Source organism: Lactuca serriola, chromosome 7, assembly GCF_051521515.1.
Source record: "Lactuca serriola cultivar US96UC23 chromosome 7, Lser_US96UC23_V15, whole genome shotgun sequence".
In the NCBI taxonomy this organism is placed as follows: Eukaryota; Viridiplantae; Streptophyta; class Magnoliopsida; order Asterales; family Asteraceae; genus Lactuca; species Lactuca serriola.
Window position 1 is genome coordinate 21,603,744 of NC_136414.1, and position 24,512 is coordinate 21,628,255.

Below are 24,512 nucleotides of genomic sequence, written 5' to 3' on the forward strand. Positions count from 1 at the left end.
GATCAAATCTTTTTTTAAATAAATTATATTTTTTTTGTAATTTTGTTTTTTTCTTATTTTATTATCTTACTATTATTTTAATGTAACATTCTTTGCTTGATATAAGTATTATCTGAAATTTATGTTATTGTTTTTTTCTATTTGACAGATGATATTATTTTACTGTAATATTATTGTATTCTCTACTTCAATCTAAAATATTGTATTCTCTTATTTTCTCTTTATCTGATAGAAAATATTTATCATGAAAATAGTTATTTATTATAATTGTAACGACCCAAAATTTCCCATCAAAACATCTTAGGGATTATCATAGTTTTCTATAAAATTTACGGAATTCTAAACTCAAAACATTTACACTCCGGGCTAATATCGGGTTTACAATAAAATCATAATCATAATTCAAAGCAAAAAGGGTATACTAAAAATAAAAACTACTTCTATTCCAAGTCTTTATGCTCATACATCCTCTCATACAATGGCTACTACCTGAATCTGTAACATGTGAAAGAATCTACAACATCAGACTACAGGTCTGGTGAGTTATACTTTTATCTGTTCTCATGTATCCATACTCTACTACTATATATTTTCTTTCTTTCATTACTCTTACTCTGTCTCAATTCATGCCTTCTTATCTCCTCTCATACTCGTCTCATACTCTATTTTCATGGCTTCTCATGCTTTATTCATACTCTATCTCAGCCTCTTTCCGGTTTCTTTCATCCCTCATTCTCATATCATTTAATTCCTCTTATGCTACTCTATCTGCAACTCTATTTATGCCCTTCTACCTCACTTCATACTCTCTTCTCATTTTATGGCATACTTTCTCCTATCTCTTTTCATCTCATCTCATATTTGTTTGCCTTATGTCTCTCTATTCTCATATTCTAATGTCGTTTCCTTCTATTCTCAGTTAGACCTAACCGGTATAATCACCTATGATAACTTCACCTATCATATAGGGGACAACATAATTCTAGCTTATCGGAGTACAACCATCCGGACTAAGTCCCCTCACTTTGTCCCTTGCAAATCCTTTGGCAACTTCTCTTTTGTCGAATCTCTCATGGATTACAATGATCCATTGTTGATCCTCTATACTTAATCCCTCACGAATTATATCAAGTTTCCCCAAAGAAACTTCTTACCTTGTTCCATTCATGTAACCCTTTCTCAATCTTCTATATCCACATAATCTTATTCCCACAAGAATTATTTATCTACATTCTCAAAGGAATCATCATCGTATTCCCGAAGGAATCATTTATCTCCTTTCCCTAAGGAATCATCTATCTCCAATCCTGAAGGAATTGTCTATCTCCATCCCCGAAGGAAACATAATCCCATTCCCATAGGAATTATCTTTCTACATTCTTATAATCGTCCACGTGAATGTTATGATCTACCCATAATTTTACACATCACATGTCACATAACAATCTATCTCATAATCTCATTAAGAAATCTTCTACTAACAATCTAGTACTTAATTCATTAAGTACTTAATCTAAATCTTAATCTACTAACATATAGGTATTTAGCACAATTCCTTTACATCTAGCCATACATCATTACTCTATCTTCATCTATTCTATAATGGTTATTTAACACAATACCATCGATATATAACCACACATACATACTCTGTCTTTAACCACACATACATACTCTAAACATACATACACACTTATTTACATCATTATAATCATATAATCATAATTTATCTCTATCTAATATCTTGTAGGTATTCAACATAATACCAACTACATCTAATCATACCATTCACATTATATCTACGTCTTATATATCTTGGGTATTTAACACGATATCACTAACATTTAAACATGCATACATAATAACATAAACACGTATAAGCATGCATACATAATCTAGTGAGAGAGTGAATTATAACTCACCTTATTAGTTAGTGAAGACTAACTACCCTCGGCTCCATTCTTCAATTGATGCATCATGATCCATCTTATTTACTCAAGGCGTATTCACACAACATATCGAGCTCATTATAAATTGTCGTATCCTATTAAGAGCTTAACTACTCTTTATATCAAGATGATTACTTAATTGGTCATAATTTGAACATATCATCTTTTACTTCTAAATCTATTTTATCCACTGAATTAAGCATCCCATACTACCTAATTCATTACACTCTAATCTCTATTGCATCAATTCATCCCTCTTAATAGTTAGGGTCTGAAACCCTAACTCTCTATGGATTGATTTCACTATGGAAATCACTTACAAAGTTTGATTAAAGCTTCTAAACACTCTCAATAACATCATAATCATGACATAGGAATTCAACCATTCTATTCAATCTAGCATTTTCACCACTAAATCTCAAAGTTTCATCCAAGGGAGAAATAGGAAGAGCATGTTAATTCTTGCAATCCACCATTTCTAGCTCATCTTGGCACCAAAATGGCCTCAACTTAACTCTCAAACAAATTGAGGAAGAAATAATTCGAGAATGAGCCCTTAACTGATTTAATTTTGTCTCCTGATTGCAAAACCGTGCAGCGGTATAATGCCTACCGCACCGCGGTGTGCACTATTTAGTTGTGGTCTCCTTGTTACCGAGCTGTGCTGCCTTTCTCATATAGTATCCTACTTTCGTCACCGCGTCGCGATACCTATATACCACGTCACGATGAAAAGTACAGCTTACGATGAGGCTTTCGTCCAAATCACCATTCTAGAAACCACGCCGCGACAAAGACCTTACCGTGGCATGGTGGCTGCCATCAGTAGCTCCATAGCTAATTCCATTACAGCTTTGGGACAATTTTCTTCTAATCTTCTAACACTCATATATTATTCGTTTTAAACTCGTTTTCTATGATTGTTGTATCCACACAATGGTGGGGATGAGTTCTACATCCATTAAGTCACTTATGATAGACTTATTACGGGTCCTAATTTATTAAGTTACAAACTTGAACCAAAAAGCATAAAATTTTTGTTTTTCCCTTTAAGGCCTAAATGCACCATCTCTTGTATTTCTTCTCTTAAACTTATTTATCCCATTTTATATAAATGACTTAAACTTATCTCAATCCATTTCTAGAAGTTATCTCTTCTCAATTCATGAAATTCATCTATATGACCAAATTGTTTTTTTGGTCAATTATTCACCCAAAGTCAAATTTCTAAAAAATTTGGGTTCTTACAATAACTTTCTGATCAAGATTTTTTTACTAACAAAGAATGTCCTTTTTTTGATAGAGTTTTTTTTCTCTAAATATAGTTGTTTTCGAAACTTTTAAATTACAGTAATATAATATCTTCCGTTAGAATTAAAAAATACTATAAAAATTAAAATAGTACTCTTTATAAACATATATGTAACTTAATCTACTAAATTTATATAATTTAGTTTTTTATTTATCTAATTTAATTTAATTTTCTTAAGTAAATTGCACAAATCATCTATCGTGTAGGTGTCAAAACACACATTCAATCCTTATTTTAAAAAATTAACTCGGAATGTCCCTCATTATTTTAAAACTTACACGCATCATCTCTCCAAATATAAAAGACCATTTTGCCTTATTTATTTATCTTAAATTTATTTTTTATTTACTAATTATTTATTGATTTGTTTATTATCAAAATAATTATTATTTCCTTTGAAAAAAAAGAATTGGGCCCATAAGCACGTTCATAGCTCGTCTCCTTCCTCCTTTTTATCCAGTACATATTCTATCCGTCATCACTACCCATATCAGCTGACTCTAATACTCTGACGAATCCAGACATCTCTGGCCACTCCAAGAAACATCCGACGACACTATCAAACCCTCACTTACCGCACCCTAACCCACCCCCTTCATTTTCCCATTTTTTTTCCTTTTGCATTCCTTGGAAATCAGGTTACCGGATGAAACTCAATCTATATTCACTTTTGTCTTCAATTTCCTCTCTTTCGATCTCATACTTGCATCCTCAACATTCTTCTCTCCCTATCTCTCTCATAGAAGACCACCACCCCATATCTAGGGGTTTCAAACATAAGGGATGGACCCTAGGCAACGTACAGATGACGATGAAACTCATATTAGCCATAAAACTTTCCGTGTTTGTTTTAAAAAGGTCATTAAACTTTTTTTTGCACATTAAGGGAATGAAATTACATTTTCTTGTTTTAAAATACCCTTATGTGACCTGATACCGGTTCAAATGTAATTTATATGCCACAGAAGAATTGTTGGTGTCATTTCATTTAATGAAATGGCCATGTCTACTTACCTTTTGTTTGAATTGTTTTAAATAAGCCTATTTTGTCTGTCACTCCCATCATCTTCATTCACAAAATAAAACCCTTACCTCCCACCAAAGTTCCTGTCAAGTATCGATGGCTATATTCGTATCAATCAAAGTTCATTTCCAATGTGTGTTCATCAACAAACCTTTTGTAACGACCCAATTTTCACATCCAAAAAATTTCATTTTTAAACATTACTTTAGAAAACAATAATAATTAAAAACATTGTTTGATCAAACCACATCACAACGTAAACCATTTCTAAAAGCCAAATCATACAACCAATCGAAATATCAGAGTATAAATCCCAGAGAAATCTCGTAAATGCAGAAACCAGTGTGTGTGCATGATGTGCCGCGACCGCGCCAGCTCCTTCCCCTTCGATGAAGAGGTACCTGAAACCAAAACTGTAAACTGTAAGCACAAAGCTTAGTGAGTTCCCCCATAATACCTCATACCATGCAAGCATATAACATACAACATTCAGCTAGGAGTTACGGGCCTCGCCCACACTCGTGAAAATACGGGCCCTGCCCACACTTCGCTAGCCGGGAGATACGGGCCTCGCCCACACTCGTGAAGATACGGGCCTTGCCCATACTTCGCTAACTGGGAGATACGGGCCTCGCCCATACTCTACTATCTGGGAGATACAGGCCTAGCCCACACTCCACTCTCGGAGAGATACGGGCCTTGCCCACACTCAACCGCTAACTCATAATATACAAGTATCACACAGACAACAAGTATAGACAACTCTATCATACCGACACATATATCATACATAACTAAACCAAGAGATACAGGCTCGGCCCACACTCTAGTGCTAACATCTCGTCTACACGGGTCGGCCTTGGTGCCTTAGACCCGTTCTTACTGGAAGGAAACTCACCTCAAAATAGTTGCTGGTCTGTGTGGGAATTGACTGTCTGCTGCTGCTGCTGCTCCGGAAATCCTCCGACTATAATTCCCACAAAACACTCAATCAAACACCGCTAACCGACCCTCGGGTAAATTGACCATTTTACCCTTGATCAAGTTAAAAGTCAAAGCCAGAGTCATCTTTCAGTTGACCCGACTCGCCGAGTTGGCTTCCCAACTCGCCGAGTCCTTATCCAATCAATTGTCCTGCAACCCGCCTCTACTCGTCGAGTTGGGTGTTGACTCGACGAGTTCTCCTTCTAAACTGATATCCAAGTCCTTCATCCTACTCGCCGAGTTGTATGAACAACTCGCCGAGTTCATCTTCATCCGATGAACAATTCATGTTGTGACTCGCCGAGTTGTATGAACAACTCGCCGAGTCTGTTCTTGATCTAAGAAGATTGCCTTGAACTCGCCGAGTCAGGGCGTTGACTCGCCGAGTCCACCCAGGACTCACTACTCAACTCGACACAACGAAAAAGGGGACAAACTCGGAGACTCGCGACCAGACTCGCCGAGTCAGATGAGCGACTCGCCAAGTCTGCTTCATGCAAAAGCCATATACACGATTTTGCTCGAATCCAGTCCATGTCATTCATAGATCTGGGCTCCTAGGGCCTGGTTTACACGTAAAGTTTCCAACTTTACGTGTAGATCATCACCAATAAAGGTTCTAAGGCTCAAAGTGCACCAAAAGGGGTAGATCTAGGGCTTGTGTGCAATATGACTCCATAAAGGCAGTAGATCCAAGCTCCAGGGACTGAATATGGTCTAGATCTAAAGGCTAACAACTTGAATCAACCAATAATGCACAACCAAGCTTGGGACATGGTTCAAGAAGGACTTTAATGGAGTAATAAGCATAGAAACGGAGGGAAAACGAGTTATACCTCCAAGAAATTACTGAGAGAACACAAAGATGCTTGGCTTCCTTCCCTTCCTCTTGATCTACTCCTCTTCCTTTCCAAAATCTTCAAGGAAACACACTAAAAAGCCTCAAACTCACAAAAACAAGGGCTAGAATGTATGGAGAGCTTCTGAGGGTGAAGGGGGCGGAGTTGGGGCACAAATGGTCGTTTAAATAGGGTGCAAACCCTTGGAAATTAGGGTTTCATCAGACAGCGCGGACTCGCCGAGTCCATAATATGGACTCGCCGAGTCGCCAACTTAACCGCGCCCCAAGTCTCGTCTCTACTCGGCGAGTCGGGCCTCCAACTCGCCGAGTCCAAGGCCAATAATACAAAATACTCAGATAAATCTTACATACCAGGAACCAGGTGCTACACCTTTTTTTCTACTCTGATGGTATTCAGCATGTGTTCGAGAATATTGATATTGTTGGTATGTCTCATACTGAATTTGTGGGTTTTCTTGAACGATTCACACAAGAGAAGTGTGAGAAGCTTTATTATTGTCAACCTGATTTAGAAATACCAAAAAGTTTAACCTTGATTTCTAATGAACTTCAATATCAAGAGTTTATAGACATTTCTTATCAGTGTGGAGTACAATTGCCTGTTTACATGGACCATTTTGGTACTACTGTGCATGTAGCTAAGGAAAATGAAATTGAGGACAATTTTTTGTTATGTCAAACATGTCAATCGAAAGGGAAGAAGGTAATAACCTAACTGAGTTCATGAGTCTACAACATAACAACGTGGAAGGAGTAACCTATTGAGGAGTAAGTCAGGCAAATGGAACTGAGGATGCCACAAAAGTTGAAAATCCAAAAGATTATGGAGATGACAATGTCCCATATTTGAAAGGGAAACCAATGTTTGTTAGAATATCGGGGTATAGATATACGTGGATCAATGAGAGTTGTGAAAAACTTTCAGATTAAAGCATTTCGATGGTACGCTCAAAATCTCTAATTGGATAAAACTCACTATTTTCTAGAATGGATAATGAAGAAGATGTTATGAAATTTGTACCCAAAAATGATTTCGATATTGATCATATAACCGGAACTAACTTCCTGTCTTAAAACTGTCATATGATAGTTGCACGAAAACAACATTTTGTCCAAAAACAGTCACATTACCTGTCACAAACTAACATAAATTCGGTTCTATAAATGGATCACAAAACCAGGTGTATTTAAAGAAAATATGGATTTATGAGACATTTTTTATATAGCAACATAACTCATATAAAAAATTTCCGCCCAGCCAGGGGCTCTGCCCCTTGGACCTCACTCCCAGCGGCGCTGCCCCAGGACCCCGGTGAGTTCAGGGGTTTCGCCCCTAAATAGCAGTATACTTTCAATAAAAGACAAAATTAAACAAATGTGCACTCCACACCATACCGATTTGTTCAACAATTGTCAAAGTGACATTGATCAAGAAATTAACTTCATTACACTTAAATAATATTAGTGATATAAAATCACCAACAATGTTTAATGAAGACATACCTTGGAAGAAGCAGTTGCCAATTCTAGGTATGAGGTTCACCAACCCTAAACAATTAAAATGCATGCTTTGTAATTATGTTGTAGCCAATGGGCATTAATTGTACTATGAAAAAATGACAGTAAATGGTTATTGGTTAAGTGTTGTGATGGTGAATGCGCATTTAGGCTCTAGGCATCATGCATGAGCGATGAGCACTCATTCTTAATCAAGTCCCTTATCAATGAGCATAATTATGCCAGGAGCTTTAAGTTAAGGTCAATTGTTAATTATATATGGATTGGTAGTCATTTCACCAGGGAAGTTCTTGAGAATTAGAAGTTCAATGTTAGGATGCTAAAAGAGGAAGTAAAGACTAAATTTGGCATAGAGGTTAGTATGGGACAATGTAGGAGAGCTAAGCAACATGCAGTGTCTCTTATTGAAGGTACCATATTGGAAAATAATGCAAAGTTATGGTCTTATGGAGAGGAGATAAGAAGGTCTAATTCAGGATCAACAGTCAAGTTGTCTGTGAACTCTATGCCATATGGGAAAACTTACTTTAGCAGGATGTATATATGTTTTATGCACTAAAGCAGGGTTGGAGAAGTGGATGTAGAGGGATTATAAACTTGGATGGGTGTTTTTAAAAGGAATGTGTACTGGTCAGTTATTATGTGATGTTGGGAGGGATGGAAACAATCATATATACCCAATAACTTGGGTTGTGGTTTGTGTTGAAAATAAAGACAATTGGAAATGGTTTCTAGAAAATCTACAAGAGGATCTGCATATTGAAGGTAGGTATGGTAAGACATTGATGTCAGATCAACATAAGGTATGTTTTTGTTCATTATGCCATGCTTTATGTGTTTCATATATTATCTAGTTCTAAATGTCCTCATGATGTAAATGCAGGGGATAATTGAAGTTGTGAAGGATTTATTCCTAGAGGTAGAACATAGGCAATGTACTAGGCATGTTTTGTCCAACTTCATGAAGAAATATCTTGGTGCTCAATATGAGACATTGTTTTGGAAGGCGTGTAAGGCATCAACTGAACCTCTTTTCAATTTTACAATGAAAGAAATTCAAATGATTAGCCCTGCTGCATATGTGCATCTTATGGGAAGGAATCCAAAGTCATGGTCCACAACATTTTTTCAAATAGGAAGGGGGTGTGATGTTGTTGAGAATAGGTTGTCTGAAAGCTTTAACAATGTTATTATGCTGGAGGATATTAGATTCTATGTGATGCAAATAATGTGTATTTTAAGACCGAAAGGTAGTAGATGGGGACATTTTCATGTATGTCCTAACATAGGGCTTTCCATAAATGAATTGAAGATCCAACAAAGGTTTGTTCTTCTTTCTCATTCTTTTTCAACCATAGTAGCTCATTGTAACTATGTTTATTTGTAGCTACTGGAAAGTGCTTCCTAGTGGACTGAATACCTTTAAAACAAGAAACTTAGGAGAGTCATCTGTTGTTGATATGGAAAAGAAAACATATACTTGTAGGATATGGCAACTAAATGGGTATGGTTGTGTCCATTCAGTGGCAGCCATTTTTTTATGTAAACATAAATTTTGAGGCATTTGTTGATCTTTTTATATCGTGCTTGCATATATATGAACACCTACAAGTACTCAATAGGAAGTATGAATGGGAGTGCAATGTGGCCCCTAACGGACTACATAGCATCATTACCACTATTGAAAAGGAAGATGCTAGGGATACCTATTGTTAAGAGGCGGAGGTGTAGTACAAAGGTTAATGGATCTCACAGAGTATCAAAGCCAGGAAAAAATATTGTATGTGGTGTTTGTAAATAGGAAGGTCATAACAAGTCAACTTGTATTGTAGTGGCAAGGCCCCCAAAATGTCAGGTTAAAAAGAAAAAGGCTGAAAATGGAGGTGGAAGTGGTTTGAAAAAGGGAAAGGGTCAAGCTGAAGGGGTAAGTGGTGTGGAAAGGGTCAGGCCGAAGGTGAAAGTGTAAGTGGTCAGAAAAAGAGGAGGGTCAAGCTGAAGGTGACGGTGTAAGTGGTATGAAAAAGAGGAGGGTTCAAGCTGAAGGTGAAGGTGGAAGTGGTCTGAAAAAAGAGAAGGGTCAACAACAACGTATAATCAAGCTAAGGAAAAAGAAGAGAGGATAATCAAGAAAAAGGTAGCAAAATGGATGGAGTGAAAAAAAGGTGAAGGGGATAGATCATCCCAACCAATGGACGTGGATTAAAAATTATATGGTTATGGACTATGGTTAGATGTGTTTGTTTTAAGTTTGTAAGTGCGTGTTTAAAACAAAAAATAATGACATTTTCCATTAAAACAATGTGCTTTGTATGTTCACATCTATCTACTATAAATAACATTGTACTTTGAAGGGTGACAATTACATAGTTTCACTAATTTCAATTATTTAGGTAGTATCTAAAATAACTTTCTACTATGACTATACTTTTTTTTCCTGTTAATTGAGTTCATTAACATTGTACTTTTTTCCTATTAATTGAGTTCATTGAGTTCATTAACATTGAAATTTTTTTCTTGTTCCTAGAGTTCATTCAGTTCATTAACATTCTACCATTGCCATTGCTTCAAAAAATAACATGAGAACGTAGTAGCATACATTTTCCATTACATTCCAATTAGTATTCATACAAAAGTGGACATAACTACAACATTCACGGGGTTTTCTACAATCCAAAACCCAAAAAGAAAAAAATAGTTTCAAGCCTTCAAAATGCCACCGATACAAACATACTTAACCTTATCATGATACTATCTGATGATGATGGCGACTAGAATAAAACCCAATAGAAAAGCCCAAAATGCATAACCAAATAACCCTAAAATCGCCATCATCGACCCACAAACTACTTCCAATAGAAAACATCAAAACCACCACAACTGAAAACTCCAAAAACGACACCAGGAAGAAGACTAATGTCAATCGCTACCATTGCCTTCAAGATGTTCTTCATCCCACGAAGTTTAGTCATCATCGCCGCCATTTTCTGCCTGCATCTGTTGTCTTATCTACTCCAGCTCCACTTGGGTGTCCATGGCAAGGAGCTCATACTCAGTCAGTGGAATGTCTAGATCCGACTCACTTAATCCACCATTGAAGGAGAAGCTTTTTTGAGACATTGTTTGCAAATAATTAGAGTTAAAGATTGTTTGGTGGTGAAGGAAGAACAACTGAGAGAAACTGATTAGGGTAATAAAGTGGTGCATATTGATCTATTAGGGTTTCACTTTGCTTATATATCGGGGCCATCGACGATGTGGCAATCCTTAGGGACCAAGGGTTGTACAGTGGACCACACTCAGTTGCCACATAAGCAGTGAGTTGGTATTGATCACTTAACGAGGACACCGTTTATCAAGGGTGTAAGGACTTTTTAAAACGGTCAACTTTGAGTTTATACCCTTAATGTGCAAAAAAAAAGTTGGATGACATTTTACAACAAACACGAAAAGTTTGATGGGCTAATATGACATTTCCCGATCTGAAACCCTAGGTGGCGGTATGAAACGCCAGGTGGAGATTCAAAACCCTTGGCGGCTTCGATCTATTCAGACATCAATGAAATAGAGATTTTTGGTTGGTATTTGTACAAGAGGGTGGCGATGGTGAAGGGTGCGATGGTTTGTGGTTATTTTCAAGGAAATAGATGATATTATGAGGTGGTGCATTAGGTGGCTTAATGAAAGGATGGTGAAGGTCTTTAGCTTCAAACCGGTGACTGTGCGGGGTGAGGTGAGTGAAGATTTCCGATGGTTGTATACATTTTCCAGTGGTGGTTGTGCAGACTTTTGGTGAACGTATTGACATCTGGCTCAAGATGGTGATGGACCAGATAAGAAATGGTGGTTTAAGGAGGTGTTATTTTAGTGAAGAGAGAAGAAGATAGAGATTAGTAAAGGGTTGGGGTCATATATATATTTTTAAATTATTAATAATAATAATAATAATAATAATAATAATAAGAAGAAGAAGAAGAAGAAGAACATTAATTATTTGGAAAATATTTACACAAATGGCATTATGGTCATTTTATAACTGACATTGACTAAAATCACAATAAAATTGCATATCAGGGACGAAGCGTGTAAGTTTTACACAAACAAGGGACGGTACATGTTAATTTTTGAAAATTAGGACTAAACGTGCCTTTTGACACCTGCACCTGGAACGATTTTTGTAATTTACTCAATTTTATATTTATAGATAACAAATAACATGTTAGAATGATTAATTTCACTGTTTCAAAGCAGTAAACCGTTGGTGATTTTATTGTCACCAAACATTTTGTTTAATCAGAACTAACATGTGAGCTAATGACTTTATAATTTATAATTTGCACGCATATATAAGATCATATTATAAGCTAGCACGACAAAATAGTGGGGTTCAAAGGGATCGCGCCCCCTTATATGAATTTAGGGCAACGCCCCTAGTAGGGTCCAAGGGGAGGAGCCCCTGGCGCTAGCCCTGCTAGGAAATGTGAATTAGGATAATAGTGAAAAATCCAAATTCTAGTAGATGATTTTGTTAAAACTGACAAATCTCGTGAGTTTTGGAAAATATCAATCATGCCATTAATTTCAGGATTACTTGACTAATTCAGAATACGATAACCCTAAAACGCAACCCTAATTGTCAAGTATAAATACAACTCCTCTCTTTCATCCGTCTCACCATTTTTCTCAGCTCTTTTTTTTCTAACGAACTCAAAATTCTTCTGATATTTTGGCTTACGTTTCTGTGTCTAGATTCGTAAGTGTATTTTTGTATTATGGTAGACTAGATTTATTGTAAGCCAAACATAAGTAGAAATTTCAGTCTGTAAAGCGAACCCACTGGATCCACTAAAAACCTAAATTTCTACCATGAACCCTCTAAAATCTAACATAAACTTAACAACGATTCCATAACTCATTCCATCAAATTAATCTTCGTCTTCCTTATGTATGTTTAATTCATTTTGTTCCCACATGCTTAATCAACCAGTTCCACACGCCATAACTTTTTCTCAAAAACCTTTTCACGCCTTAAATAGTCCTTTTCTTAAGTTTAAAAGTTTTTTTTATAATAAATCAAAATAAGTTATTTAAATTTTTTATCATAACCAAAGACAGAACCAAATTTTTTTGCAAAAGACGGCACAGTTTTTTTTCGATAAAGGATATCATCAAGTCCCCCCAGTACGATGTTATCGATATGCGGCCAATGACATTGGACTAGACATAGTCATATAAATTGTGTGCCGTCAAGTCCCCCTAGTCTGATGTGATTGAATTGCTAACAATCGGATCGAACTAGACAAAACACCAATACATTAAATAATAGAGAGAACGGCCAAACCTCTCCCACGAGAGTCGTGGTGTTGTGCGGTGAGCCAAGCATTGCTTATGTAGCCTGACCTGATTAGATACTCCTTCATTGAGAGGAGTGTGAGCCGATCAGTGTGACGCAGCGTAGCTGTTGCTGGCAATGTTTTGCAGAGCGAGGTTGTTGATGACATTATGCGAAGTGGGGCTGCTATGCGAAAATGATGTCGATAAAATGTCGGGTCGAGGTAGCTGAGAAGCGTAAGCTTGCCATTCAGCCCCTCAGACTGTTATCTGACGTAGTTGCTATTGTAGTTACGTACAAATGGAATGTCACCGATAACCATTTACATAGTCTTCTTTGCACGAGCATCGATAACCATTCTGAAGGTGTTTCTTGCTCGAGTTATTCCTAGCTGGATTCCCCCCAGTCTGATGTGGGTAGCGTAGGTAGCCGTATCAAACTATGGTGCATAGGCAAGGTTGTTATAAGAATACACAACGAAATTGTTTTCTATGATAATAGACAAACAGACTGTTGTTAAGAGCCAAACAACATAGATGTTGATGGATTATAAGTGACAGTGTTGTTGTAGATAGCGTTCTTCTTGAAGAGTAACCTTTTCTATAGCAAGATGTAATGTAAGAAATGCCTTTTTGATCGTCCGAGCATAGGAAAACCATGCTGATTGTAAGAGAAGAGACATCAAATGTGGTGCTAAGCATGACATAAACTTATGATGTGCGATTTACGATGCACAACGATACGCGACTTATGTTGCGTGGTTTAGAAGAATAGTTCAGGCTTAGCAGCTAGCGATCATGGGGATGCCACACGGGAGAGCATCGCGTGGAATGGATCGGGCTTAGCCGCCAACGATCGTAGATACATCACGTGGGAGAGCATCGCATGGAATGGATCGGGCTTAGCTGTCAGCGATCGTAGTTAAATCACGTGGGAGAGCATCGCATGGAATGGATCAGGCTTGGCTGCCAGCGATTGTAGGTACATCACGCGGGAGAGCATCGCGTGGAATGGATTGGGCTTAGCTGCCAGCGATCGTAGGTACATCGCGCGGGAGAGCATCGCTTGGAATGGATCGAGCTTAGCTGCCAGCGATTGTAGGTACATCACGCGGGAGAGCATCGCGTGGAATGGATCGGACTTAGCTGCCAACGATCGTAGGTATATCACGCGGGAGAGCATCGCGTGGAATGGATCGGGCTTAGCTGTCATTGATCGTAGGTACATCACGCGGGAGAGCATCACGTGGAATGGATCGGGCTTAGCTACCAGCGATCGTAGATACATCACGTGGGAGAGCATCGCATGGGAGAGCATCGCGTGGAACGGATCGGTCTTAGCTGCCAGTGATCGTAGGTACATCACGTGGAAAAGCATCGCGTAGAATCATATAGAAAAAGGCTGCAAGCCTTTGAGACTCGTCGGTAAATCATAGCGTTGTGGGATGGGGAGCCAGGAGGCTCAAGGAAAAGGTACTAGACTTTGCACGCGGAGCTTGCCGCTAGAATGGAGTCGGGCTAAGAAGCCAAGTGACTCAAGGCAAGGGTGTTGAACCTTACGGGCGGAGCTTGCCGCTAGAATGGAGTTGGGCTGAGAAGCCAAGAGACTCAAGGCAAAGGTAATGAACTTTGCATGCGGAGCTTGCTGCTATAATGGAGTCGGGCTGAGAAGCCAAGCGACTCAAGGCAAAGGTACTGAACCTTGCTGGATTGGGTGTAGCGGCCAGCGATCTATGTGTTCGGCCCCGGTTATCAAGAGTAGCTGAAGTGTAATGGCATCTGATGTTTTTGGAATCATTAGCTTATGAGAGTTAGGCAGGATGGTTGTTGGGATCTGGGCCACATGGTTACTAAAAGGAGTTGGGCCTCATGGTTGTTGGGATCCAGGCAACGCGACTACTAAGAGCTGACGCGAGACTGCCAGGGATCGGCCACTACGGCTGCTAATACCCAGGAAACATGATCGATGTTTATTTTGGGTCATGGAGCTTTTTCTTCATTCGTAACACCAATCTCTTCCCCGAGATGCACAATCATACATAACATCAACTTGTTATGTAGTTCAGCTCGAAATAGAAATAACACCTCTACATAGCCACTCCTTCCCCCCCCCCCTTTTAGGAAGAGTGAATGATGATATTGGCTTTCTTGCACGTTCAAGCCTCATTTGCTTGCACATGTTTCCAAGTCCCATGCTCATGTCTTACAGATCGAGCTTTGCTCCGTCGCCAAGCTCTGAGTGTCGCGGCACTGGAGCAACTATCTGAAAAGACAACACAATCAGATTTGATAGTTAGATCTGATTGTGTTGTCTTTTCAGATAGTCGCTCCAGTGCCGCGACACTCAGAGCTCGCCGACGGAGCAAAGATCGGTCTGTAAGACATGAGCATGGGACTTGCAAACATGTGCAAACGAATGAGGCTCTCACGTTCAAGAAAGCCAATATCATCCTTCATTCTTCCTAAAGGGGGGAGAGCGGAAGGAGTGGCTGAGCAGAGTTGTTATTTCTATTTCAAGCTGAACTACATAACAAGTTGATGTTATGTACGATTGTGCATCCCGGGGAAGAGATTGGTGTTATGAATGAAGAAAAAGCTCAATGTCCCAACACCAAACATCGATCATGTTGTCTGGGTATTACCAGTCGTGGTTGCCGGTCCCAGGCAGTCTCGCGGCAACTCTTAGTAATCGCGTTGCTTGGATCCCAACAACCATGATGCCCAACTCCTTTTAGTAACCATGCGGCCCGGATCCCAACATTAAAGTTGACCAAATGAAAGTTTGTTGGTTTGTTGTGGCCACCAAACCGACTGATAAACGAACCGTATTAACTTTGGATTAAACAATTTTTGGGTTAAGCGAGTATGGTTTGGTTCACTGGGATAATATTTTTTTCTTTTTTTTAATCTTTTATCTGTTTCAAAATTTTGGTTGGTTGTTAGATTATTTTCTTAGCTGTAAAAGTAAGGTGTGAAATGAAATTAAAATAATAACGAAGAAGATTAACTTAAAGAAGGGATTCCTTTACATGGTTAGTGTGTTTTCACCAAATTTTATTTTGTATAGAATCTACAAAAATATATTAAGTTGTTTATAAAATACTAGTTTATAACCCGTAGAAACCACGGTTACAAAATTAATGAAACTTTAATAGTAAGAACTCAAAATTATCAATCAATTATTTTAAATAAATTATTAATTAATTGATATTTTTTTAGTTATATAGAATTATAATTGTTAATTTAAATAAATATGTGAAACTATATCACCTTATAATTTGTATTAATTTTATTTTAATTTAATTTTATTCTGATGTTATTAATTTAATGTAATTAGAGTGAAAAATTTAAAATTTAAAATTTAAAATTTAAAATTGAGAATTAATAAGTTGACAAGTGACATGCATTAATTATGAGATCTAATAGGATGACACGTGACATAAGAAGAATAAAATATGCATTAATTAGAGGGCTTAATATGATGACATATGTCAAAAGGAGATTAAAACTATTCTTTTATTAGAATATGGATTCACAATACAGAGTTAGTGTGTGTGCGATGCATGTAAGGAAATGTTACAATTACTATCAAATATTTGAGAAAAAAAAAAAGATACGTCTTAAATAGGGATTTAGGTATATGGTAAATTGCATATTTACCAATATAATTATAATTTCGAACAAAAGAGAAAATTGGTCCTACTCTGTATGAGCTAAACAAAGGGAAACAAAAGAATGGACCTTGTGGCTACTTAATTTATTTAGTGGGCTTTTACTGAATTAAAATTTATTTTTTTGGACTTTTTATTAAGTCTGTATATATATAAAGAAAATCCCAAAATATCTAATACCTGTGGGAAGGAAACAAAGGGTAGCACATAGTCACGGGCCGATATCCTATGATCGTGTTGACCGAGAAGAAAAATATTATGCCACTGTATTAGCTTGTCATTGGGTTCAGAAAGGGAGTAAGGGACGTCCTAGCCCAAGAGACGTCGTTATGCTAGACATTGTCCGGCCAAGTCGCGGAAGTTTGTGACAATGAAGAGTGTCGTAACGTTCTAGAGATACAAATGGTTAGGGGCTAGTGCCGCTTCCCTGATGAGCAGAGCCCATGGCAGGGTGAAACCAATTTGTAGGTGTTATCTGGGAGGCTGGCATCGAAGTTTTATGGGGAACCTCGGTACGCCTTACGGGAAAAAGTAATGTCAAACTTGCGTCCGTGACAAGTGGTATCAGAGCCAAACGACGAAGGGACGTACCAGTATTGTCGTACATTTTCATGGGGTTCTTAGAAGTACAAACTAGCTGGTGGATTTTCACGAAGTTAAGGGAGACATGTCGATGAATGCTTTGCCTCCATGGAAGGAAGTATTAGGGGTGGCCACATGCCAAGGATTCTGAGTTGAAGTACAAGGGTTGGGATCCAGTGTTGCGGTGTGTGATCATACTTGGCATCTGAAGGAAGGCCATTTAGAAAGGACAAAAGTTCCTCTTCCATCACACGGTGGGAGAGTGTCACGGGTCGATATCACGTGACCGTGTTGACCGAGAAGACAAAGACCATGCAACTGGATTAGCTTATCATTGGGTTCAAAATGGGGCGTCCTAGCCCAAGCGATATTCTTATGCTAGTCGGTGTTATATGTCTAAGTTACGGACGTGTGTGACAATGAAGGGGCCGTAGCGTTCAAGAGATATAACTGGTCGGGGGCTAGTGTCGCTTCCCTAATGAGCCCAAGATAGGGTGAAACTAATTGGTATGCGTTATTTGGGAGGGTTGGTATCAAGGTTTTATGGGGGACCTCGGTACACCGCACACGCAAGAAGTAATGTTAAACTTGCTTCTGTGGTCGTGTTGACCAAGAAGACAAGGACCATGCCATTGAACTAGCTTATATTGGGTTCAAAAGTGAGGCGTCCTCGCTCAAGGGCGTTGGTATGCTAGTCGTAGTTGTCTGACCGAGTCGCGGAAATGTGTGATAATGAAGGGGGCCAGTGCCACTTCCCTGATGAGCCCATGGCAGGGTAAAACCAGTTAGCATGTGTAATCTGGGAGGGTTGGTATCATGATTTTATGGGAGACCTCGGTACACCGCACGAGCAAGAAGTAATACCGAACTTGCGTCTGTGACAAGTGGTATCATATCTGGTTGATGAAGGGACATGTCGGTATGGTCACACATTTTTGTGGGATCTGTAAAAGTACAGGCTAGTTGGTAGGTTGCTACGAAGTAAAAGGCAACTTGTCGATGAATGCTCTGCCTACATGGAGGGAAGTATTGTGGGTGGCCACATGCCAAGGATTCTGACTTGAAGTACAAGGGTTGGGATCCAGTGTTGCAGTGTGCGATCGTACTTGGCATCTGAAGGAAGGCTATTTCGAAGGGATAAAAGTTCCTCTTCCATCGCATAAAGACGTGTGACAATTTTGCGGTAGGAGAGTGTCGTGGGGCGATAACACGTGACCGTGTTCACCAAGAAGACAAAGACCATTCCACTGGATTAACTTATCATTGGGTTGAAAAGGGAGCATCCTAGCGCACGGGACGTTGTTATGCTTGTCGTTGCTGTCTGGATGAGTCGCGGAAGTGTATAACAATGAAGGGGGTCATAGAGTTCTAGAGATACAACTGGTCGTGGGCTAGTGTTGCTTCCCTGTTGAGCCCACGGCAGGGCGAAACTAGTTGGCATGTGTAATATGAAAGGGATGGTATCGGGGTTTATGGTGCACCTTGGTACGTCGCACGGGCAAGAAGTAATGTTGAACTTGCGTTCGTGACAAGTGGTATCAGATTCAAATGACAAAGGGACAGGTAGTATGGTCGTAGAAGTACAAACTAGCTGGTGGGTTGCCGCGAAGTAAAGGCGTCTTGCCAATGAATGTTTTGCCTCCCTAGAAGGAAGTATCGGGGTGGCCACTTGCCGAGGATTCCGACATGAAGTACAAGGGTTGGGATCCATTGTTGCGATGTGTGATCGTACGTGGCATCTAAAGGAGGTCTATTTCGAAGGGACAAAAGTTCATCATCCATCGCACGAGGACGTGCGGCAATTTTACGGCGGGAGAGTGTCACGGGCCGAATATCCCGTGACCGTGTTAACCAAGAAGATGAAGACCATGCCATTGGATTAGCTTAGATTGGGTTCAAAAGGGGGTGTCCTAGATCAAGGGCGTTGTTATGCTAGTCTTTGTTGTTTGTCCAAGTCGCAGAAATGTGTGACAATGCTTAGATTAGGTTCAAAAGGGGGTGTCCTGGCTCAAGGGCGTTGTTATGCTAGTCGTTTTTGTCTGTTCGAGTCACAAAAATGTGTGACAATGAAAGAGACTGTAGTGTTCTAGAGATACAACTGGTCGAGGGCTAGTGTCGCTTCCCTAATGAGCCCGTGACAGCGCGAAACCAGTTGGCATGTGTAATCTGGGAGGGTTGGTATCGGGGTTTTATAGGAGACCTCGGTACGCCGTACGGGCAAAAAGTAATGCTGAACTTGCGTCCGTGACAACGTGCTACCCCTAGCAATAGATTAGTTCCGCAACTAATCATAACATTTGTTACTTGATAATCAGTATTAATCTAAATATATTATTAGACCGTCTAATTTTTATCTACATAAGTACATAACAATATAAAATTGTGTCAATCCAACATATATTTGACATAACATATTTTCGATCTCAAAATCAGTATTTTACATTTTCGTACTTTATATTGTTGAAATATGATATTCTAAGAGCGGTCAAAATGACATAAGTTTAACAAACAATGTCATTTTCTATTGAACCAGATACTTTAAATATCGTCTCATTTCAAAAGTAATTACATTGTTGTAATCATCGTAAGTCGTCTAATTCAATCAGAATTACATAATTTATCTTAAACAAAATATCACCAAAATACAGATTTCAGTTAATTTCTTATCCTTCTTTTATGAAATATATTTCTTTTACAAATTTGTTTTCCAACATTTTACATTTTTATTTTCATTCATGTAGGGTTGAAAAAAAATATAAAAATTTATTTTGTATATATTCTTTTTCACAAACAAAAAACACATTCTTATATATAGTTACACATAACTCTGTTATGCATACATAAGTCGGTTTTTGTATTATAATATCAAATATAAAGACGATGAGGTTTTTGTGTTTTAAATTCAGATAAATAGATACTTGTTTGATTAGAATAACAAACTTGTTAACAATTTTATGAATTAATAAGTCCCATCAAATAAATTTGTACACAAATCGGTTGCCAGCCAAGATCAATAAAAGCAATAAAAGCTATAAGGAACAATCAATCAATTATAGGCCCGATGACATTGTACTATACTAGTACATTCTTTTACATAGGCCCGGTTAAGGCCCAATCAAGCTGAAAATTTACCTTAAATGTGAACAGAATCACTAATTCCAATCCATTGGTTCAAAAACCGGAATCGGTCTTTTTTTTGTTTGTTTATTTGTTTTTTTTTTTTCTATCTTAATTCTGACTTTAAACTAATAATTTGATTGTGTTCTATAAGTGATTTTTAATTTTCGTCAAGACCAAGGGGCAACATGAAAATGGGTGTATGTAGGTTTTCCCCCACTTGTAGTTCTCCTCTTCCTGGAGAATATTCCATTATCACGGCATAAACATATCAAAAGACGTTTACTCTTATCTTCGTATACCAAATAAAGTAATTACAAAGTTGGGCATAAAAAAACGTAATTCATAATATTCAAGACAACAAATAAATACAACATAAATCAAGATAACAAATAAATACAACATAAATGTAAATTAAAAAATTATAACAAGAAACAATACTAATATTTTAAGTAGCATAGCTACACATCCCATGCATGCATACATTCCCTTTCATGCACTTGTTACCACAACTCCCACAATGCTTCTTATCCGATCTCGGGTTGACACACTTCCCTTTGCAACAAATTTCTGAATACTTACATTTCTTCCCACATAACCCACAATTCATATTGTCACTCATCACATTAACACATTTCTTCTTGCAACAATCAGGTCCTGGACTTCCTTTTGCCCTACAAAGTCTAGGGTTTTTGTCACATGTTATTTTGGTGGCTTGTGGTTTTTGGGCAAGAAAACGACTAGTCCTTAGAAAGACTTGTTGCTCGGGTTCTAATGTTGGGGTTTCCATGTTTTCAGTATCCAGATTTTCATCATCAATGATCAATGATTCTTCTTTAGTTGCTTGTATCATGAACACTAAAGCAAGAAGCATGGCTATCTTTATGAACTTTGAATGATTCATCATGTTGTTGCAAGTTTAGGGGATATTAGGGTTTGATAATCAGTTGGGATGAATTTGATGTGGTATTGATAAAGGATATTTATAGGCATTGATGAGCATTGAACTAAATCATTCATAAATGTGTTCATATTATATGTAGTGGGGTGGTCATATTTCTAATGCGCTACAATGAAAGTTAGGTTCTTGTAGAAAATTATACTCATTTAGTCCCAAAACAATTAAACTCCCTATTCATACAAAACCCAATAGCGAAAAGGTTAATCATCAACTAAATCTTTAACATATACTTTTTCAATTACAAGGAAAAAGTTCACGTCATTCTGAAAAAAAAATACTATATACGAATGAAAGTTTTATTTTTTGTTTTTTCAATAGATCTTTAGAATATTCTTTAAAAACAACAAATCACATTAGTTTAATAAATCAAACCCAAATTTACCCAAATGTTTCACATTATATAATTTTTATTTATACGCTTTAATTAACATTTAACATCCCATAAAATTTGTTATAAGTACTTCGATATCTAATATAGAATGGAGTTAATGAATTTTTAACCATACTAATTACATTTTTAAAATTGTTATTAAATAAGATATTTAGTTTATATGTACACATAGTATGACTTATGATTTGGCTACCAAACTATGGTAGACATTTTGTTGTCAAATGGAATTTCATTTAACAAGTTTAATATCAAATGGGACAATTTGCTTGTGTCAACTCGTTTAAGATAAGTCCAAGTCCATATAGCAATCTGGTAAACAAGCACTATGAAGTTTGGTACGCTGTTTCCTGATTTAAATTGATTAACAAAGTTTTTAGTTATCCTATTCCTATTTGTCTTTGATAACAAAGTATTAGTCATTGCTTTTATAATTTCACAACATTTAATTACGAATTACTACTAATATCGATACGCATTCGTATTCACATCAAAATTTTCACAAAATCCGTGAAAACAATCCATCCACAAAAACCCTACACACCCAAGATTACTAACCGATACAAAAACAAAGAAACGATACCATCAAAAACCATAAGGACAAAATAGTATTTTCACGTCTACTTTCACCGAGCCGACATCGTCAACAACAAACCGAAATGATCACTTGGCAAAACCGGAAGCTCCAATTCCTTTCCGCCTTTCTTCTGTTTCAAATAAGTCACCTCCGGAATCGGTTCAGTCCCAACCATCACAACACTCTCAGCCTTCAAATCCCTCAAACAAATCAAAAACCTATCAAGCCTTTTTTGCAGTTTCCGATTAGCAGTCAACATGGGGTTTGACTTTGTGTCATAAGTCCACCCGATTTCTTTGGGATTCAATTCCGTCCACGCGTCATTCCATCCATCCGGAAGCGGAAACTCACCGTCCAATTTATCGTCCCAATTCATATCACCACAAAAGATCACGTTTGGGTTTGACTTTAGAAAGTCAACGGCTTCGTTTGCTTGTTTGACCCGTTCTTTGCTGTACATTTGGTCCCACTTTGGTGGGCCCGGGCATGGGCTTTCAAGATGGGTGGTGGCAATTACTAAAGGGGTGTTGTTTTCTTGGAGGGAAACTTCTGTGATGCATAACTCTCTTCCCATTGCAGAATAACTGAATTGCTTACAATTGAAGGATTTCACGGGTAATTTGGTAAGCTGTGAAGTGTGAATTTTATTAGGATATATGTGAAGGGTAATATAGACAATTTGATATTTGATAAAGTAAAGTAAAATAAAAACAAAAATGCGATATGATACAAATGAAGCTAACCTGCATGCAAAAGTAAGGCCTTGTGATCGCCTTCTCAAAAGAAAGTGAGCATTTATACGACTTCCACCAATTCGATCTTTGAAAGATAGCATATATGTCGGGAGTGACTTCCTACAAGATATATTTTTTTTATCAAATACCTATAATACCCTTTAAACGTTATATGGACCAAAAGCAATAGCATATGAGTACTACTATGTAAGTAACAATGAGAATGGGCAAACAGGTCATTTTAGGTTTGAGGTATTCCCAAAAAGGGACTTTGAACTTTATAGATTATATAGTAAGAGGATACCTGCAAACATATGACATCTGGGGTATGCAATTGTATAATGTCACCTATGGCTCTCATTCTTATTCGAAGCTCAATATCTTCTGCAAACCAAACATTGTAACTCAAGATCTTCAACTTCCTTGGACTTGGATCCACTTTTTGTTGAATTTCATCTGGAAGTACAGAATTTTGGACCTTTTAATCATTTCACGTTTCAATATTTTGTGGTTACTTTTTTATGGTATGAAAAGAAAACACAAACAAACGAGTTAACAAGAAATTGACTACATAGTAACTACTACACATTTACATAAATGAAAATCCTACCAGTAAAAGTCATAAACAACAATAGTTTGAAGTTTGAAGTTTGAACTCACCAGAATCAATCACCTTTTTATCAGCCGATTTTAACCCACGAGACACACTCAAATCGATAGAATTATCAGCAATCTCAACTGGGTCATCGCGAATCTTCCTCTTAGCGTTATTACATCTTTGTAACAGAGGCAAGAAAACATTGCCAACAGCGGAGGAACCCACCTCCATTTCTTCATCGTCAAGCCCCAAATTCGACGAAAACGATGAGTTCCTAGTCCCACAGATTTCACAGCTCGACACTTTATATACGTTTAAAAAAGTGCAAGCTTTACAAGACCATTTTTCTTGGTTTGAAGACGACGAAAACGGCGGTGGGGACTGTGAGGATGAGCAAATCTGGCAATTGGGTTTTAGCGAATCGGTATTGATGAACGTGCATTTAGAGCAGGTCCATGAAGAAGCCATGGATTTGATTGAAATTGAAAAAGGGTTTAGGGTTTTTCTAGGGTTCTTGAAGAGAAACGGCAACGAAAGGGTTTTGGTTAGTGGGATTGAGAATGAGAGTGCGATTTTGAAAGATAACATTTGCCCGCGTCTCTCGTACTTTTCGATTCTTGAAAGATCACCCCATTCAACCGTTTGAAATCAATTCCATCTTTTGTTCATAAATCAATTCCATTTTTTGGCAAGGGGTAAGTGAGGTATATTTTTCGATTTATACACGTTTGGTCACACTCACACAATTTTTTTTTTTTTTCGTTTATATTTACCCCTTCAACTTGTTAAATTGTATATATCCGGTCCTTATGACCGGTTATTCCAGGTTAGCCGAAAAAAATGACTTATTATGGTAATATATTTTTCATTTTGTACACGTTTAGTCATTAATATTTTTTATACATTT

The 24,512-nt window shown here is 37.7% G+C and overlaps 1 protein-coding gene across 1 annotated transcript; it reads right to left on the reverse strand.

Annotated features, from left to right (window-relative positions):
- Window positions 1–22,152: 22,152 nt before the first annotated feature.
- On the reverse strand, window positions 22,153–24,279 carry LOC145063324 (endonuclease/exonuclease/phosphatase family protein). Its single transcript, XM_079010914.1, has 4 exons — window positions 23,668–24,279; window positions 23,312–23,463; window positions 23,017–23,127; window positions 22,153–22,901 (listed from the first exon to the last, which is right to left on the reverse strand). Exons 1-4 carry the CDS (start codon window positions 24,191–24,193, stop codon window positions 22,323–22,325), a joined length of 1,368 nt encoding a protein of 455 aa, XP_078867040.1. The 5' UTR covers window positions 24,194–24,279; the 3' UTR covers window positions 22,153–22,322.
- Window positions 24,280–24,512: the final 233 nt, after the last annotated feature.

Excerpts from the sequence above, each read along its gene's own strand:
- LOC145063324 (XM_079010914.1), bottom strand. The coding sequence starts at position 24,193 with ATGTTATCTTTCAAAATCGCACTCTCATTCTCAATCCCACTAACCAAA. Across the intron at positions 23,464-23,667 it reads TAAAAAGGTGATTGATTCTG|ATGAAATTCAACAAAAAGTG; the intron begins GTGAGTTCAAAC and ends CTGTACTTCCAG. Across the intron at positions 22,902-23,016 it reads GGCCTTACTTTTGCATGCAG|CTTACCAAATTACCCGTGAA; the intron begins GTTAGCTTCATT and ends CACACTTCACAG.